This window comes from Mytilus galloprovincialis, chromosome 9 (assembly GCF_965363235.1).
Source record: "Mytilus galloprovincialis chromosome 9, xbMytGall1.hap1.1, whole genome shotgun sequence".
In the NCBI taxonomy this organism is placed as follows: domain Eukaryota; kingdom Metazoa; phylum Mollusca; class Bivalvia; order Mytilida; family Mytilidae; genus Mytilus; species Mytilus galloprovincialis.
In genome coordinates, this window is record NC_134846.1 from 87134521 (window position 1) to 87153924 (window position 19404).

General features: G+C 33.8%; 2 protein-coding genes across 3 annotated transcripts; one reads left to right on the forward strand and one right to left on the reverse strand.

Moving 5' to 3' along the window:
- Window positions 1–6887: 6887 nt before the first annotated feature.
- LOC143046262 (translation machinery-associated protein 16-like) lies at window positions 6888–10148 on the reverse strand. 2 transcript variants are annotated; one of them, XM_076219327.1, is made up of 2 exons: window positions 10009–10148; window positions 6888–7627 (listed from the first exon to the last, which is right to left on the reverse strand). In XM_076219327.1, exon 2 carries the CDS (start codon window positions 7625–7627, stop codon window positions 7091–7093), a length of 537 nt encoding a protein of 178 aa, XP_076075442.1. In that variant the 5' UTR covers window positions 10009–10148; the 3' UTR covers window positions 6888–7090. The 2 variants fall into 2 exon arrangements, with proteins under 2 accessions (XP_076075442.1, XP_076075443.1); XM_076219328.1 differs by lacking the exon at window positions 10009–10148 and adding an exon at window positions 9779–9814.
- Window positions 10048–17784, forward strand: LOC143046261 (large ribosomal subunit protein bL12m-like). The gene is made up of 5 exons (XM_076219326.1): window positions 10048–10197; window positions 13760–13943; window positions 16449–16514; window positions 16767–16901; window positions 17611–17784. Exons 1-5 carry the CDS (start codon window positions 10142–10144, stop codon window positions 17725–17727), a joined length of 558 nt encoding a protein of 185 aa, XP_076075441.1. The 5' UTR covers window positions 10048–10141; the 3' UTR covers window positions 17728–17784.
- The last annotated feature ends 1620 nt before the right edge of the window (window positions 17785–19404 follow it).

Here is a 19404-nt window from a genome sequence, read left to right on the forward strand (position 1 = left end):
TACTATTATTTTCTAAAACACATGATGAAATTAAATACACATGAAAAATTATTAATATATTGTGTGGAGTAGTTTTCACTGAATTTTAAAGAAGAAAAGACAAAAGTTCCAATAGAAAAAGATTGGATGTTGTTAATAAAACAAAATAAAGTAATTCTAAAATTGAAATAATAATAGAGGAATAACGACTTATTTAAACTTTCCCTTAAGAATATTCCTTTTCTTTCAAAATTAAAAACTTTCTTATGTTTTCTTCGACATTTGTGGCAATTAGACTTAAAAAAAAACAAAACAATGTACTTGATTACAAGAAAATATAACACAGCAAAAATCAATGAATTTCCTAAGACTACGTGAATTGAAATTGAAATGCATAATTCACTATATCAGTTTATGTTATATTATAACTGATAAACCAAGATTGTTGTATTGTTTTTGCTTTGAAGACAACTGATGCAGTTTTCAGTCTTAATCATTATTCTTTTTCGGAGTCAATTTCATCTTCCTCAAAATCCGGATCTGGGAGTATATCTGGTGTTTTGCTGTCAGATTGTAATCCTTTGTAGAAACTGTGGTGCTCGCTTGGAATAACACCAGTTTTACAAAGATTCAGTAAATCTTTCTTTTTAGCAGCAGATACTGTCTGTTTAGCTGTATATCTCTTAGGTATCTCCATTAAATTTACGGGACGACCTTTTCTAGTCTTTTCTGTAACTCTCATTTTACGGAACGAATCGTCAAATTTATGTTTAAAGGATATATGATCTGGATCCTTCTTTTCAAATCTCAACCATCTCATTTTCAGCCATCTGATTTTTTTTCCATTGATGTCTTCTTTTCTGTACCGAAAAATCTGTTTTTGGAATCCTTTGAAATCGTATATATCTTCAAATGTGATCAAATGTGAGCGGAACTATCAAATATGGATCATTCCTCTGGCCATGCGGATTACTGTCGACCATTGCTGTGGAACATAAATCTCGGTCTTTTTTCTTGCAAATTCAATGGCAGAATGCATACTGTCACATTCCATCTGAGTGTGTCCACTTTCTAGGAATTTGTGGTCAATTGTTTCGATATATGGAAGTGTTGTAACAGCATGCATTAGGCAAGTAGCGATGAACTGATTCCTGTTCTGACCAGCACATGCATCAGAATACAAAATAACATGTTTGATGTTTCGTTGGAGTGACATGAGCTCACAGCTTCTACTTTTTGGTCACCACTTGTTTCATCTAGTTCAATTGCATTCAAAATTTCCTCCAAGTCATCATCTGAGGACCACTGTATGTCTGCCATATTTTGTATATCTACAACAGATACGAAATATCATTCAGATATTTTCATTCAAACATTTTTCCTAAAAAACATAATCTAACCTTTTATAGCTGACTATATGCGGTATGGGCTTTGCTCATTGTTGAAGGCTGTACGGTGACCTATAATTGTTAATGTTTGTGTCATTTTGGTCTTTTGTGGATAGTTGTCTCATTGGCAATCGTACCAAATCTTCTTTTTTATAGTATTATTAGATTAATTATTAATTATTACATACTTTTTTTTATTTATATGAGATAAGCGCGTACAAGTGTTTTGTATTCGAAATGCTTAAAAATAAAAAGTAAATAGATATATATTTTCTTACATACTGGTTCAGCCTATTTATCTTTGAAAAAAAACTATGTTACGATTAATTTTTGCATTTAAAAAAAAATATTTAATTTGTATGTTACATTAAATAATTGATTCATTTTTCGATATAATACCTTTTCCGTATTAACTTACCAAATGAAACCTTTAGGCATACATTTTAATTCCTTTTTTGTTCTCTTGTCTCAAATAATATAGATGCTACTGCAAAAAAAAACAAAAAAACATGCGCTTATTGATACTAATGAAATTAAGGAAGATACAAACATATTAAATTTAATATCTTTTTAAATATTTTTCTCTTAGGAAACAGGTATAATGAAAATAAATTGTACCGTAAATATGTTTTGTAATAATATCAATTTTATTTAAAAACGTATATTAAAATGTAAAAGTTTTAGTATAATGGAATTAAAAATTAATTAATTATTTCAATAATATGCATTATTTTTTAAAAAAATATACAAACCTTTTTTCTAATTTGCAGTTTTTTTGCTGAATATCAAAATTCCGTGTCAAAACCCGTCATCAATCAAAACAATTACTTGGTTTAATCTCAGTTGATGTTTGTATTATCTAATATGAGGTCATGCCAGTAACACTTAGTTGACCTTGCTTGTTTGATAACCTGTTGATATTCACATTTCTTTAACAGCTGCAAAACATTATCTGATGTTGTGGGGGAAATGGTTTTAGGTGTTGAAATAAATAAATCAAAATTTCAATTGCAATATGAAGATAGTACTTGTTACAGTGTTGAGGCATATGCATTTTCAAACATTTGTTTGTTAATAGGAATGCGACACACCTCATCGTTAGATATTTTGTTGGGGCGCTTGGTGCAAGCTATTTAATTATAAGAATAAATCGTTCATTCTAATAGTAATACGAGATAAGTCGTTCATGTTGGCAAACTTTCGTTATCAAACTTATAATAGATTGATGAACATGTCAATTAAAAATTTATTTTATAACCAATTGCTCTAAAAAATTTAGGGAATATTATTTAATACTTTAGTGCTAAAAAAATCAATAAATCTCAAAACTGCAAAATTTTCAGTTACGTGGTTGATGCATTAACCCCTCGATATGTACTGATAATTTTAAAAGTATTTGTTTTGCTTTCCATACTTCGTTCCTTATTGTCAATTTTCCTTTTTTTGATGGTGATGTTCCTTTGGCACTATCTTACGGTGTTTGTATATCACAACACCTCCGCTTTTCCCGTGTCTGTTGTAACGTTTTGGATTTTAATGAACGATGTCTATATATTACTGGTAATTTATTAAGTCAGGGATTTCGTTACCACAAATCACTTAAAATCTTTACTAAATTCTAGATTTGGTTTTGAAGTTTGGTTCTACCTGTAGAAAACTTATTTCAAACGGGATAGCACATCCTCAGTTTTACGGATATGTTGTTTACCGTGCAACTGGATGCTGGATGTGTGAATGATTGATAATTTAGTCTCAGATGCATTACTTTTTATTAGTTGTAATTGGCTTTGAACTAGCTGTCACGGTAACTGCGAGTACTATCAGATCTGTACTTAGTGTCTTTTTGTTGATGGGATGTACAAGTACTCGGTCACGTCCACTCTCTGTTTTTGTTAAATGTATTTTTATTTGTATCAATCTGATGAGTTAAGCCTTTTTCAACTGATTTGTATAGTTTGTTCTTATGTTGTACTGTTACACCACTGTCCCAGGTTAAGGGGAGGGTTGGGATCCCGCTAACATGTTTAACCTCGCCACATTCTGTATGTATGTGCTTGTCCAAAGTCAGGAGTCTTTAATTAAGTGGTTGCTGTGTTACATATTTGTTTTTTGTTTATTTTTTTATACATAAATTAGAGTGTTAGTTTTCTCGTTTGAACTGTTCTACATTTGTCATTTCAGGACCTTTTAAAGCTAACTATGCGGGATGAGCTTTGCTCATTGTTGAAGGTCGTACGGTGACCTATAGTTGTTAATTTTGTGTCACATGGTCTCTTGCGAGGAGTTGTCTCATTGGCAATCATATAACATCTTTTTTTATATATCATATGCTCATATGCATTGATAATTTTCTTGAAATAATCATAGATTTTTGTTAGATGTATCCATCTGATGAGTTAAGCCTTATTGTTGTCAAAGTTTTTATTTGTTTTGATGCTTTATATGATTACAGGATATTTTCTAGTGTTTTACCTCTTATTTTTTACGTGGCGAGGGTCTTCAGAGGTCTCCACGTTTCACAAATTGCTATGTTTTGCCAGACAAGCTGGGCCGAGGCACGTCAGAGCACGTCCCATATCAAAAAGTAGATATTTCGCCGTATAAACTATGTTAATAACGAATAATTACTAAATAATCAATGTAAATTAATATATTTCTTTCTATTACTGGTGTTGTGAGGAAGGAAATTTAAAAAAAGTAACAAAAATATTGGGATCTATGTAATTCATAAAGTTAAAGATCACAGAGTCAAATGCTGTGTTATTTCTTTGCAAAACAAGGGCTGAGCAAATTTTGCCTGCTGTAAAAATGTTACAACAGTTAAGTGTAATATAGGTACATTAGCAGAAAACTTTCTTGTGTTAAATTTTGAGTTATTGAACTTGCATGCTAAGTATCCACTTTTTGATATGGACGTGCTCTGACGTCCCACAGTCTCAGCTTGTCTGGCAAAACAGCCGTTGGATGTCAGAGCAATCTCGGACAAGAGACAGGGTTGAGTCCTTCTGTTCTTTCCAACATAGGTTAACGTGTAGGATGAAGTTTCTTATCAATGAAAGAAGAATGCTATCAAAATGAAATTTTACAGTCATATGCATCACGGTTTGAACAGATAAAAAAAAGTCTGAAATTAGACCCCTTACACTAAATTTATCGTTTAAGATCACATAAAAAGAGTTTGTTATACAAGGCTCTAAGATGGAACACTTCATCTTTTGGACACATACATGTATATTCTTATTTAACACTGGAAGTATGCACTGTAAATTTCCTTAAACACAGTTTGTTTTCCCAGTCAAAATTGTTGACGTTGTGATGATGAGGAAAAAAATGGGTTTGGGAATGAATTTATAATGATTTTTTGGGATATTTCAAAATAGTTTTAGGGATATAGGATATTTGCAAAAAATATTTTTTGGGATATTAGGGGTAAACATTATAAGGATACGGGATATTGGGATAAAAACTTAATGGGATATGGGATATTGATACCCCCCCTAAACAAGCCTCATTTACCTCCATTACGCTATGGCCCTGTGACTACTTGTGGTCTCATATGTTGATATACTGGCGGTGGAGTTGGCTGGTAAGTAGCATGAGTAGTATGTGCTGGCATTCCATACCAATTTGGTGGTTGATTTGTCTGCTGAGTATTGCGGATATTCTGTGGATATTCAGCAATAAGTTTTTTGAAGTTTTCCAGATCATGATGTTTTGTTATATGTTCAGTGGAGCTTGTTTCTTCTGTTGTAAGGCTTATATATTTTGAGTCTGGTGTTTTTGTAGTAAGATTGCATGTACCTAGCCAGATGTCTGAGAGTGCAATATCTCCAAGCTGATATAATTTATAATAACTCTCCCCTGGAACTAACATTTGCTAGACCATCGGAATAAATCCACATGTCAGAGACTAAGCTTGTTAAATACCTACAGAAAGTTAAACACGAACCACCAACTGGAAAACGAAAAAGAATACTCGTTATCCTGTCATACAGCAAAGGATTCTCCCTAAAATACTTTATTAACGTATAACGTTGCAAACACTATTTCTTTGATTTTCTGGCAATGTGCCAGAAAATCAAAGTTGCCAGAAAATCAAAGAAATAGTGTTTGCAACGTTAAATACGTAAATAAAGTAATACAAATAGACAGGAAATAATAAAACATAAATTAAAAACATTGATTAACAAAATTTTAATCTGCTAACCGAGTCCCTGTGGTTCAACAGTAAGGGCCTCCCATTGCCGAGTGGTTTAAGTTGTTTGATTTCTGTGTTTCCTTGTGGCCCGGTTTGCTCGACTCAGATATAGCCAAAAGTGCTGATAGTGCTTTAAACACATATCAATCAACTTACGTAGATTGAGGGAAACAAAAATAAAATAAAATAAAATTTATAGCAATAGCAAAGCAAAAGCTCAAATTATGTTTAGTCCATCTTGATTACTTAAATTAAAAGATGGTACCAGCACCTCATTTGAAGAATGATGAAATAAACATCTCAAGATGATTGTATCGTTGGTTTATGGTCTCATTGGCGTACTATTACGGTCTGCAAATTTGCCATAAGCCCTATAGCCAAGTCAAGTAAAATTATAGTTTGGCTTGTAAAATTTTCCTAAAATTAGGAATTAGAAAACATCCATATGTAAATGAAAAATTGTTAAAAAGATACTTTCGATGTGTAGGTCCAACATTTTTCCGTAAATACTGTGTATGTAAATGCTCTTTTGTTCCGACGTTGGAAAGTTCCAGGCGGAAAGAACTAACTAGCCGAAAAGTTCCAGAAGAACTTAATAACTAGTTACTTTGTTCTTCCTCTGGTTTAAAAGTTCCACCGGACCAAAGTGACTAGTTCAAAAGTTCCAACGGAACATATCAACTAGTTAGAAAGTTCCTTTTTGCCAAATTAGTCAAAACCGGAACTAACAAACTAGCCCAAAAGTTCCTCCTCATGTGGGTACTTTTAAAAATATCAATTTCAGATTAATGTATACCAATGAATTACAACTTATTCCGTTATGAAGGCAACATTCTGACCGAATTAACTAGTTGTTCTGCCAGAACTATTCAACAAGATACATTGTTACGGGACTTTTTAACTAGCTATTTTTTTTCCAGAACTTTTCGACTGCACTCGGAATAAAACAACTAGTTGGAAAGTTCCATCGGAATGAAATAACTAGTTGAAAAGTTCCGCCGGAACAAAGTAACTGACGGAACATACTGGCTGTTACATGTACACCACACATTGACTTAAAAGATATGAGTTAACAAGATGAGTGATGACTCTATAGAGCTTTTATAAGTGGATTAGATTGATGTTCGTTTTCTCTAATTGAATTGTGTTACATTTGTCATTTCAAGACCTTTTCTTGCAGCTTATGCGGTATGGGCTTTGTTCATTGTTGAAGGCCGTAGTTGTTAATATCTGTGTCATTTGGTCTCTTATGGAGAGTTGTCTCATTGGCAATCATACCACATCTTCTTTTTATATGAATATCAATATGACATGCTACCGACTACTTTATAAAGGATTAATGTAATTTTGAATGTGATATACTGGTAAAAAGTATATATACAATATAAGGAGACAGATGAAAAAGGAATAATCAATTCAATGTTCAACAAAACAATCCGTTCTTAATTCAATCTGAATTTCACCTCCATTTTTTTTCAAATGAGTTGTATTTAATTCAAATTTATTGCAAAATTAGTTTTCTGAATTATTCAGTTGTTTTTTCTGTCACTTCTACAGGAACTTCTTCAAAGTCTTTCTTAAATAGTTTTCTGGTTTTAATGTTTTGAACTGCAAATAAATCTCCGTCCCATTTTCTAAAACTGTCCAAATGGTTCCCATTAATAATATCCGGGACCTCTAATCCACTTGTCTCTAACATCTGTTGGTCCCTTTCGATACTTAACTGAATTGCTGATTTTCTAGCTGTATGTTGATGTCCTTGGCGATTTCCTACAGCTTTAATAATAGCAATCTGATCTAGTTCATCGTCAAATCGCCGCAAGTATTTCTTAGTATATTCGATTAAATCCCTCTTTGTAAAATCTTTTCTCTCTTGGTCAACTTCTTGTTGAAACCAAATCAACTTCTGTGCAATTACATCGTTCTTTATCGTAGTTTTGGCATGGCTGTTATTTACACGTTGTTCACGAGCAACTTGCTTCGATAACACTTGTGCTTTTCTACTCAATGGATGGACGGGCTTTTGCTTTTGACTAACTTTATTTTTGTCGGCTTTTGGCATCTGAAATATGAATAATACGTTTTTATGAATATAGTTACAAATCATGAATAAACTTTTGATGAAGAAACAGGGTTCAGAGAAATACTCCTATATGCAATTGTTTGCTATGCTTTTCTTCATTGTGATCAGCAATAGAAAACAAAGATTCCACCACCGAAAAGAGCATGTTCCCCCAACCCCCAAAATGCAGGTCAACAAAGAAAATTCTAAATCTTTATTGCTACTGAATCTTTTAATCTAGAGCAGAAATTAATCACAACTTGATTTGACTACCCATCTTCAACATATGTGAGTTTACGTGGATTAAACCTGGTTTTAAAGCTAGCTAAATCTCTCTAATGTCGCATCATCAAATTCTATTATATTGACAATGATGTGCCGGTAAAAAAAACAAACAGACACAGGGGCACAACAGCAACACGAACCTCACCAAATGCCGGGGTGATCTCAGGTGCTCTTGAAGGGTAAGCAGATCCTGCTCCACATGTGGCATGTAGTTAAATCTTGTGGTCGTGGAAACTCACAAAATTACCAACTAAAATCTGTGTTTGATTTTTGTTGCCTAAGGCTAAGGTCCAGCGGCAAATATTTTATGCATGTTTAGGACAAATATATAGTCCAAATAATAATGACGTCTTGAAAGGCTATTATAATTTTTTTCTTTGACGCCTTACTTCGACCATTCAAGACGTCATAATTATTTGGACTAGACAAATATAATACTACATAGGCGGATCCAGGGGGGGGCCCTGGGGGGCCCGGGCCCCCCCTTTCGTGGGAAAAATTTGTTTGATTATATAGGGAATCACTGAAGCATGACTGGAGCGGGCCCCCCCTTAGGAAAATTTCTGGATCCGTCACTGTACTAGTCTGATCTCCAATATACAATAGACAATAGACAATATTTTATTGGCACAAACGCATTTACAATAAATGGTAATGACCGAATGGATAAACAATTTGCTATACATGGTAGTAAAATACAAACAATTATATATATATATGTGAATAAACGATTAAAGGTATAATGAAAATCTATTACAATAGATTACTTCTTGCATTTAAACAATTTGTTACGAAAGAGGAAGATAATTTTAGTGCCGTATAAGGTGTATTATTAAGTATAAGATTTATTTTATTTTTATCGCACAATGTGGATATCCTTTTTCCTGTAATTTTGAACATTTTTAATACAAAAGTCTCTCTAATACTGGAGTAACCTCTGCAGTGTAGCAGCATGTGCTGTTCATTTTCAATTTTGCCACTTTTACAGATTTCACAAATTCTTTGATCTCTGGGTACTTTTAAATATCTTCCTCTTTCAATGGCAAGGTTATGAGCACTAACTCTTAATTTACATAATGATGATCGATCTGATCTATTTTTTAAAGCATCAACATAACCTGCCCGTTCACTCATTTTGTAAACACTTTGGAAAAATGTTAATTTTAGAGATGCTGAAATATTTGCATGTTGTTCCTGAAAACCCTGGCCAATTAGTCTTTGTTTTATAAAACCAAACAGGGGTTTAATAGTAAGGTTATCATTTGACAAATAAGATAAACCTAAGTTTTGAATAATAATATTTAACCTTTTAACCCATGGGTTGCTTTTTTTTGTAGCATTATATATTTGGTGAACTAAACTTCCTTCTGAAGTGATTAAATGGTCCCAGAATTTAATGCAAGATAACATTATCCCATTTTTCAATGGTAGTCTTGAAAGTTCGGAACGACATGCATCATTCGAGGCCTTACAGTGTACTCCCATCATTCGAGGCCTTACAGTGTACTCCCATCATTCGAGGCCTTACAGTGTACTCCCAAGATTTCTTTAATAAATTTTATATGCAACTTTTCATATATACAACTCTGAATATTATACAAATTTCTAAATTTGGTTTCATGGTGCTCTCACCAGAAACCGAGGTTTTCGTCAGCCCCCATTACCATGGTCGCAAATAAGATTTACTGGCGACGACTTAGCGGCATTTGCAGAAAAATAGGGTGCGAACGGTCTTGAGGGGCGAATGTGTTTTGGGGCGAGCGGACCCCATACCAAACTGGCAGTACTGATATTTAATTGAATGTAACCTACGTGTTCAAATATTTTTATTTTATTGCTTGATTAAAAAAAGACAAATACACGAACATTAAAATGATAATATCGTGGTGTTGTACGACCATCCTGGACTATATCAGGGGCGGATGCAGGAATTTTCGAAAGGGGGGGGGGGGTGCTAACCCAGGGCACCCAGGGCAAAGGGGGGGGGTGCAAAACATATGTCCCGATACAAATGCATTGATCGGCAAAAATAAAGGGGGGTGCGCACCCCCGGAACCCCCCCCCCCTGGATCCGCCACTGTATATTAACGACTAACCTCCAAGCACGTGTTGTGCAATGCTCTTCTTTATTTAGAAACAGAAAACGTACTTAATTAACTGGTTCCCTGTTTAAGTTAAAACTATTTTCAGAACGAACTGACAAAATGAAACCAGTTTGCAACTGAGATTATGGCATCTAGAAGGCTAATTTTTCTGTCTTCAAAACTTTCCAGAAATATTCATAGGTACATATTAAATGTAATCGGTAACTTAAGTTGAGGTTAGATCATAAATTTTTTCGAAACAAAAGGCAAAACCATGAGAACTAACGCTCGAAGCAGCCTCAAAAACAGAGAAAAATAGCTCGACCTCTCCTAGTCCAAATAAATATGACGTCTGGTAATGCTATTTTAATTTTTTTCTGGGACGCCTTCCCAGACTAGACCTCTCCGTGAGTACAAGACGTTTAGTTGAAAAATGATAATTTTCAAGTTTAAAGGGGGAGATCTTACACAACATGTCAAAGTTCTCTGTATCTGTATAAATATGTTGTCTATAGACTATACCAATACTAGCTTTAATACAACAGTATGAGAGCGCTGCCGATTTATTGACGGGGCATGAATCAGTGAGAGCTCGCTACGCTTGATGCGTGCACCACAGTGTCTTCTAGCTGATTCCATGCGATTACAGTCTTTACGAAGAAAGAGTTTGAATATTGTGGTGTTTTGCTTGGTGGAATGTTAAAACACTTGTGTTATTCTTTACTTGAATAAATATATTTGTTGCTTGGTATTCTTCGAATTTCTTGACAGTTATGGTTCTATTCGAACATGCTTTTTTGAGGAGTTCGTCTGGTTCAATAGCGGGAACCAGCCCCGCAAACACTCATTACATAAATATTAACTTCTGGCTTGTTTGTCTTGTAGTTTCAGTTTGGCAAGCATTTTGGAGACGCATCCGTCCGTCCTCTCTTGACTTGTTATGTCTGATGATAAATATTGCCGCTGCCTTTTAAGCTTATTTATGTTTGTGACCGTGTAGGGGTCCAACGTTGATCTGACAAGCCAGATTTAAGCTTTTTCTTTTGGGGATACGATTGCTTTCAAGCAATTTGTAGACTTATACTATACACCTTATCGCTATTTGTCCGCCATTACTGGATATCACACAGGTTCCCGTCAAAATTTGACGTCATAAAACAAAATATCTGATGCCACAATGGAAAAGTGATTGTTGTATGCGTCAAAAGTTCGAGCGGCCGGGTCAGCCGGGATTAGCGATAAGGTGTATTGACTCAGGGCCATTCCCTCACGTCAACCATTTTATTCTAAACATTAAGGAACATCTCAGATTCTCAGATTGTCTTGCTTTAAAGGGTAAAAACAAACAAAAGGATTGAATTTAAACAACTGTCCTATAATGTTCTTCTTGTAATCTTCATATTTTGATATTTCCCTCGACTTAAATGCATATTTTTAACAACACAGAAAATCAAAATTAAGCAGTATTTATATTTAGTGTTTTTTTAAATTTAGAAACACGTTAGAGGGAATTTCCCAGTTTTGATAAAATGTGATCTAGTTCTCTGAATTCCAATCAATCTATTTCTGTCATATTAGAACTGAAGTGGAGTTTTTCTTATTTGTCACCGTTATGAAACTGATATTTGATATTGTTCTTCCATAGAGAAATGGAGAACCATCTAGGTCGTTTAATTAACATTTAATATACGTTGTAGCTCCAAATCACAAGTCTAGGGTTTGTTAAGGTAAGTATGAGCATACGTATAATTTTCTTGACTTCCAGGGGTATCAGATTGAATGGTTGCTCTGGATTCCCCGCTCCATTGATTAATTTGAAACTGATGAGATCCTTTCTATCTCTGTTTGATATTGAGGGTTATTGTTGTTGCATAATTTTAAATCGTATGCATCATTTAAATTAAAATAAATGTAGTCCACATCGTAAAGGTGTAACTACAACACCCCTTCAGCCGAAATGGAGTCTTCCATATTATCGTCTCGAGTTGTCTCACTTCCGTAAGTAACCTCTTTCAATATTCTGAATCAAAATACGACATGGCACGTTGAGAAAAATTAGCAATATTAAAAACGATCGCAATTTAAACAGAGGAATGTGTACGGAAAGGAGTCATGCCCTCTGACCCAAAGGAAATTAAATATTTAAATAGTTAGGAATGGGGTACCTCCGAGAATTATCGTAGGAAAATAGGTGATAAGATACGAAGTGAAATACCTTCTCTCACTCTCAGTGACTGCTGTGGAAAATAAACTTGGAATTGATTGTACAAAACTAAAACACAATAAGTACATTGTTCATACACTTGTATCGAGGATTGGCTATTTTTAGAGTTGAGAAACTATTCAGATTATGTAAATTACATTTTACATGTGCAGTTGAATTAGTTTTGAAAATAATACTATCCAGCCATACATGTGTCAATGAAAACAATGGCAATCGTATCACTCAGAGCAATCTGGTCTTTGATTACAATCTTGTGAGCAGTATTTCAAGTTTCTTCTTCGAAAGCCAAGTGTTGAGTTCGCTTTCTTGCCATGTTTGATATGTGGGTGGTCTATTTGAGGTCCTACGAAATTTGTAGGCCTAGGTACGGGTTATGCTGGACTTGCTGTAGTATGTGTCCATTTAAACTGTAGAATTTATGGCCCTTGTTTCTAATGCTTAGGATGTAGCATTTTTTTGGCATTGAACTGCATTCCCTAGTTATCTGCCCATACTTTCAGGTTTTTAAGGTCTTCTTGAAGTAAGTCATGGTCTTTCTAAGATTTCACTGAAGATTTTGTGTAATGTTCATTTTTTTCTTATTATCAGTGAAAAGTTTAACTATAATTGGTATGTGCGTACCTTGCAAGGTCCTCATCCCCTCCAGACAGTGTTCACTTCATCTCGACCTCATTTCATGGATCGGTGAACAAGGTTAAGTTTTGGTGGTCCAAGTCCATATCTTGGATACTATAAGCAATAGGCATAGTATATTTGGTGTATGGAAGGATTGCAACTGGCAGCTGTCATCTGATCTAGACCTCATTTTCATGGTTCATTGGTCAAAGTTAAGTTTTTGAGTTTTGGTCTTTTTTTAATACTATATGCAAAAGGTCAACTATATTTGGTGTACTGAAATATTTTATGATGTACATGTCAGTCTCATAGGTTTTATTTGACCTTATTTTCACAGTTCATTGCTCAGTTTCTAGTTTTTGTGTTTTTGACTGTTTTTCTTATACTATTAGCAATAGTAATGTCAACTACATTTGTTGTATAGAAGGAGGAGGGAATATAAAAGGTCAAAATGAGAAAAATAAAATATTGGAAGAGTGAAATATGGACACAGGAGACAGAAAAATTCAGTCTAAAACTAATATGTCTCTGGTTCTAAGGCAATTTGTAATCAACAGATCAAATGACACAGAACCAAAAGCCAAGAAAAATCCAACTGTGTACAGAAAATAAAACAATAAAGACAACAACAACCATCAATTACCACATGGTAAGAGTTTATTCTGTGTACAGAAAAGAAAAATAGGATAGCACAAAAACTTCCTCAGTATGATTCGGAATAGTTTCAAACTCAAAGAATACCTACATGTAGAAAGCAGTACTTACCAGCATATATTCCAATAAAGAGGGACTTCAAACTCAATGGCCATTCTATGTAGCATCAAACATAGACTAAGTAATTGCAAATGATCTAGATTGTGGAGGATCTGGACACATTGACAATTAAGATTTTCATTTGTTGTTTTATTTAATTTCTACTTGTAGAATAAGCAGGCGTGACAGAGTGGTCACTTGTTCCTCATGTTCAACAAGTCGTCTCTATAGTACCTTACCAGAACCAGTTATTGATGGACAGGACAAAGTTTTCCCAGCTAAACTACATACCATTGTAGATGATATTGGTAAACTCACTCTCACAGAAGTAGCTGATTTGAATGAATTGCTTAAGGTATAACACTGTCTTGATTAGTTTTCATAAATTTAGATGGGACAATTTATAATATACAGGTCTCAACATTAGATTTGAGTTCATCAAAAGTGAAGAAAGTGGACTCAATATCATGTCCTAGCAAATGATAAATAAAAAACAATTTCAATCATGTCTTGTTCAGCCATAAATATAATGCCTGTTTTTTTTGTTAACATGCTGATAAAAATAAAACTGTTAATGCGATGGCAAAAAAAAACCAAAAGACAAATAGCAGTACACAAAACACAACATAGAAAACTAAAGACAAAGCAACATGAATCTCATCAAAAACTGCAGGTGTTCTCAGGTGTTCTGGACAGGTTAGAAAATCCTGCTGCACATATGGGGTTGTATTACTCCTATAAGATATATTGACAAGTTATATCAAGATAAAAGGCATCACACAATACAATAGTGGATTGGTAATTGAATCAACTTATCCTATAATTTTTGTGTGTTTGAAATATATATGTATTATATTTATGTAACATAATAAAAAAAATGCAGTTTGAAGTTAGTCTTTTTGAATGTAGTATTGTACTTTTGTTGTTGAATAACATTTCCCATCTTGTATGCTTAATTAAATGCACAGAAATGGGCTGAAAAAATATAATCTTCATAAATTTCAATATTTTATGTCTGAAGGACATTGAAATTTAATGTGCCATTGCGTCGTCGTCCTGCGTTAACTTTTACAAAAATCTTCTCCTCTGAAACTACTGGGCCAAATTTAACCAAACTTGGCCACAATCATCATTGGGGTATCTAGTTTAAAAAATGTGTCCGGTGACCCTGCCAACCAACCAAGATGGCCGCCATGGCTACAAATAGAACATAGGGGTAAAATGCAGTTTTTGGCTTATAACTCAAAAACCAAAGCATTTAGAGCAAATCTGACATGGGGGTAATATTGTTCATCAGGTCAAGATCTGTCTGCCCTGAAATTTTCAGATGAATCGGACATTTCGTTGTTGGGTTGCTGCCCCTGAAATGGTAATTTTAAGGAAATTTTGCTGTTTTTGGTTATCTTGAATATTATTATAGATAGAGATAAACTGTAAACAGCAAAAATGTTCAGCAAAGTAAGATCTAAAAATAAGTCAACATGACCAAAATGGTCAGTTGACCACTTTAGGAGTTATTGCCCTTTATAGTCAATTTTTAACCGTTTTTCGTAAATCTTAGTAATCTTTTAGAAAAATCTTCTCCTCTGAAACTACTGGGCCAAATTTAACCAAACTTGGCCATAATCATCATTGGGGTATCTAGTTTAAAAAATATGTCAGGTGCCCCGCCCAACCAACCAAGATGGCCGCCATGGCTAAAAATAGAACATAGGGGTAAAATGCAGTTTTTGGCTTATAACTCAAAAACCAAAGCATTTAGAGCAAATCTGACGCGGTAAAATTGTTCATCAGGTCAAGATCTATCTGCCCTGAAATTTTCAGATGAATCGGACATTCCGTTGTTGGGTTGCTGCCCCTGAAATGGTAATTTTAAGGAAATTTTGCTGTTTTTGGTTATTATCTTGAATATTATTATAGATAGAGATAAACTGTAAACAGCAATAATGTTCAGCAAAGTAAGATCTACAAATAAGTCAACATGACCAAAATGGTCAGTTGACCACTTTAGGAGTTATTGCCCTTTATAGTCAATTTTTAACCATTTTTCGTAAATCTTAGTAATCTTTTAGAAAAATCTTCTCCTCTGAAACTACTGGGCCAAATTTAACCAAACTTAGCCATAATCATCATTGGGGTATCTAGTTAAAAAAATGTGTCCGGTAACTCGGCCAACAAACCAAGATGGCAGCCATGGCTGAAAATAGAACATGGGGGTAAAATGCAGTTTTTGGCTTATAACTCAAAAACCAAAGCATTAAGAGCAAATCTGACAGGAAGTAAAATTGTTGATCAGATCATGATCTATCTGCCCTGGAATTTTCAGATGAATCGGATAATTGGTTGTTAGGTTGCTGCCCCTGAATTGGTAATTTTGAGGAAATTTTGCTGTTTTTTTGTTATTATCTTGAATATTATTATAGATAGAGATAAACTGTAAACAGCAATAATGTACAGCAAAGTAAGAACTAAAAATAAGTCAGTATGACCAAAATAGTCAATTGACCCCCTAAGGAGTTATTGCCCTTCATAGTCAATTTTTAACAATTTTCTTAAAATTTGAAGATTTTCAATAACATTTTCCACAGAAAGTACTGTTATAGATAGAGATAATTGTAAGCAGCAAGAATGTTTAGTAAAGTAAGATCTACAAACACATCACCATCACCAAAACACAATATTGTCATGAATCCATCTGTGTCCATTGTTTAATATTCACATAGACCAAGGTGAGCGACACAGGCTCTTTAGAGCCTCTAGTTTATGTTTGCTCCATATTTATATATTTTCTTGCAAGCTGTTACACCATTTACCTAGGAATAAAAAGTACTACAGGTATAATCTTGTTTGAATTTTTCAGAAAACTTTAAGGATACAAGATGCACCTGTAATGGCCATGGGTATGCCAGGAATGGCTGCACCTAAGGTAAGCACAAAGAAGAGGTTAGAATTTCCTATAATTTCTTATCTTGGGAACATTTTATTCACATGCAATACAGACATTAAAGACCACTTATATTATTTTGACCAATTGATATAAAAAAATAGTTCCTCAAAAGAAACATCTGCTAAAATTTGTTTTCGGGAAATGATGAAATTAAAAACGAACTTTCAATCTTTCACAAAATTCCAAAAATACCTGTATGACCTTGACCTATATTTGACTTTCTTTCTACAGGAAGAAGAGGAGGAAGAGGCTCCCAAAATTGTGAAAACTCTCTTCTCACTCAAACTTTTAGAATTCGCAGCAGACAAGAAGATAACCCTGATCAAAGAAATAAAAAGTCTTGTGCCAGATATGAATTTAGTGCAGGTAAAACTTTAAATGCATAAATAAGAATATGTCAGACAGATGAAAATTCCCTGTCGTAAGGCTGAAGTGTTGTACTGTAGTTTGTTAAATTATGGCAGAGTTTATCTCCGAAGTTTGTTGTGCATGAAAAATCTGTGAAAAGGTATTAGGGCTCTATTTGGCCCAAATTAATATTAAGTTCATTGTTTAAGATGAAAGAAGTAGATTCATTAAGTAAAACTTCTAACAAAGGTTTAAAAAAAACCTAAGATTTGGTCAACCAATGCACTTTGAAAATCTTTCTTTTCCCAAAAACAATTAAAATTGACATGGTCTCATTGAGCATGGTGGAAAAGTTAAATTTACACTACATAATGATAACATAAAGCGAATGGCTTTCAACAATGAGCAAAACTCATTAGGCATAGAAAGCTTTTAAAGGCCCTTATATGACAAATGTAAAACAAATTGAAAGAGAAAACGAACAGCCTGTACTACACAATAAACGAAGAACAAATATAATTTACAGCAACAAACGACAACCACTGAATTACAGGCTCCTTACTTGGGACAGGCACTTACAGAATGTGTCAAATTAAAGATTTTGAGGAGATATGCTTTCCTTTGTCAGTAGTTTTAGTATGGACTTCAGTAGAATTTGGTGTTGCATTTGTTTTTTATTTGAATTTCTTGAGTTATGTCCCTTATTGAATTATATTATTATTTTTAGGCTAAGAAGTTTGTAGAATCTGCTCCACAAGTCATAAAAGCAGACATACCCAAAGAAGAAGCTGAAACTTTAAAGAAAGCTATAGAGGCAGCTGGTGGGAAATGTGATATTGATTAGAAGACAATATATATATATAATTCTGTTTATGAAACTTGAAAATAAATATTAACTTCAGTGTTGCATATTTTTAAAAAGGAGTGTGTGAATTACAAAATTTAATTTCAACCAGTTCTGACAAAATATCACATGTCCATGGTCCTTGACCTCTTTTTCATGGTTCCATGACTACTTGAAAAAAAGTTAATTTTTTTTGTTATTTTTCTCTTGTTATGAGTAATAGGATAACTGTATTTGGTATTTGCATAACTTGCAAGGTCCCCATGCCCTTTAGACAGTTTCCACTTGACCTCAACCTCATTTCATGGATCAGTGAACAAGGTTAAGTTCTGGTGGTCAAGTCCATATCTCAGACACTATAAGCAATAGGTCTAGTATATTTGATGTATGGAAAAATTGTAAGTTGTACAAGTCCAACTGACAGGTGTCATCTGACCTTGACCTCATTTTCATGGTTCAGTGGTTAAAGTAATGTGCAATAGGTCTACTATATTTGGTGTATGGAATGATTGTAAGGTGTACATGTCAAGCTGACCTTTACCTCATTTTTATGGTTCAGTGGTCAAAGTTAAGTTTTTTAGGTTTGGTCTTTTTGTCGAGCCTTGGTCTTTTTGTCAAGCCTTCGACTTTAGTCGAAAAAGCGAGACTAAGCGATCCTACATTCCGTCGTCGTCAGCGGCGTCCACAAATATTCACTCTGTGGTTAAAGTTTTTGAAATTTCAATAACTTTCTTAAACTATACTGGATTTCTACCAAACATGGACAGAAGCTTGTATATGATCATAAGATAGTATCCAGAAGTAAATTTTATAAAAAAATAAATCCATTTTTTCTGTATTTTACTTTTAAATGGACTTAGTTTTTCTGCGGGGAAACATAACATTCACTCTGTGGTTAAAGTTTTTAAAATTTTAATAACTTTCTTAAACTATCCTGGGTTTGTACCAAACTTGGACAGAAGCTTATTTATGATCATAAGATAGTATCCAGAAGTAAATTTTGTAAAAAGATAACTCCATTTTTTCTGTATTTTACCTTTAAATGGACTTAGATTTTCTTCCAGTTAACATTACATACAGTCTGCAGTTAAAGTTTTCAAAACATTTATTAGATTCATTAACTATCCTAGATTTTTACCAAACTTGGACAGAAGCTTCTTACAATCCTAAGATAGTATCAAGAGGAATATTTTCATTGATTTTTTTCCTCATTTTTGTTGAGCCTGCAATTTACAGCAAAAGTAGGCAAGACACTGGGTTCCGTGGAACCCTTACAATTTTTTTATTTTTTATTAATACTATATGCACTAGGTCAACTATATTGGTGTATGGAAATATTTTATGATGTACATGTCAATCTTGAGGTTTTATTTGACCTTGACCTCATTTTAACGGTTACTTGCTCAGTATTAAGTTTATGTGTTTCAGTGTTTTTCATAAGCAATAAGTCAACTACCCGTATATTTGTTGTTTGCATAAGGATTTTAAGCTGTATTACCAATGTTATTTCAACTGATCGGGCGGAGCTTACTTTTTTAATTTGCATAAGGACAGTCTATTTGAAGATGTGTGTGATAAGGATGCTTGTCGTTTACATATTTTTACCAGACCGATGACCATAACTGGACACTTCATTGGTGAGTTTATCCCGAAACACCTATCTATAGATGAACTGGT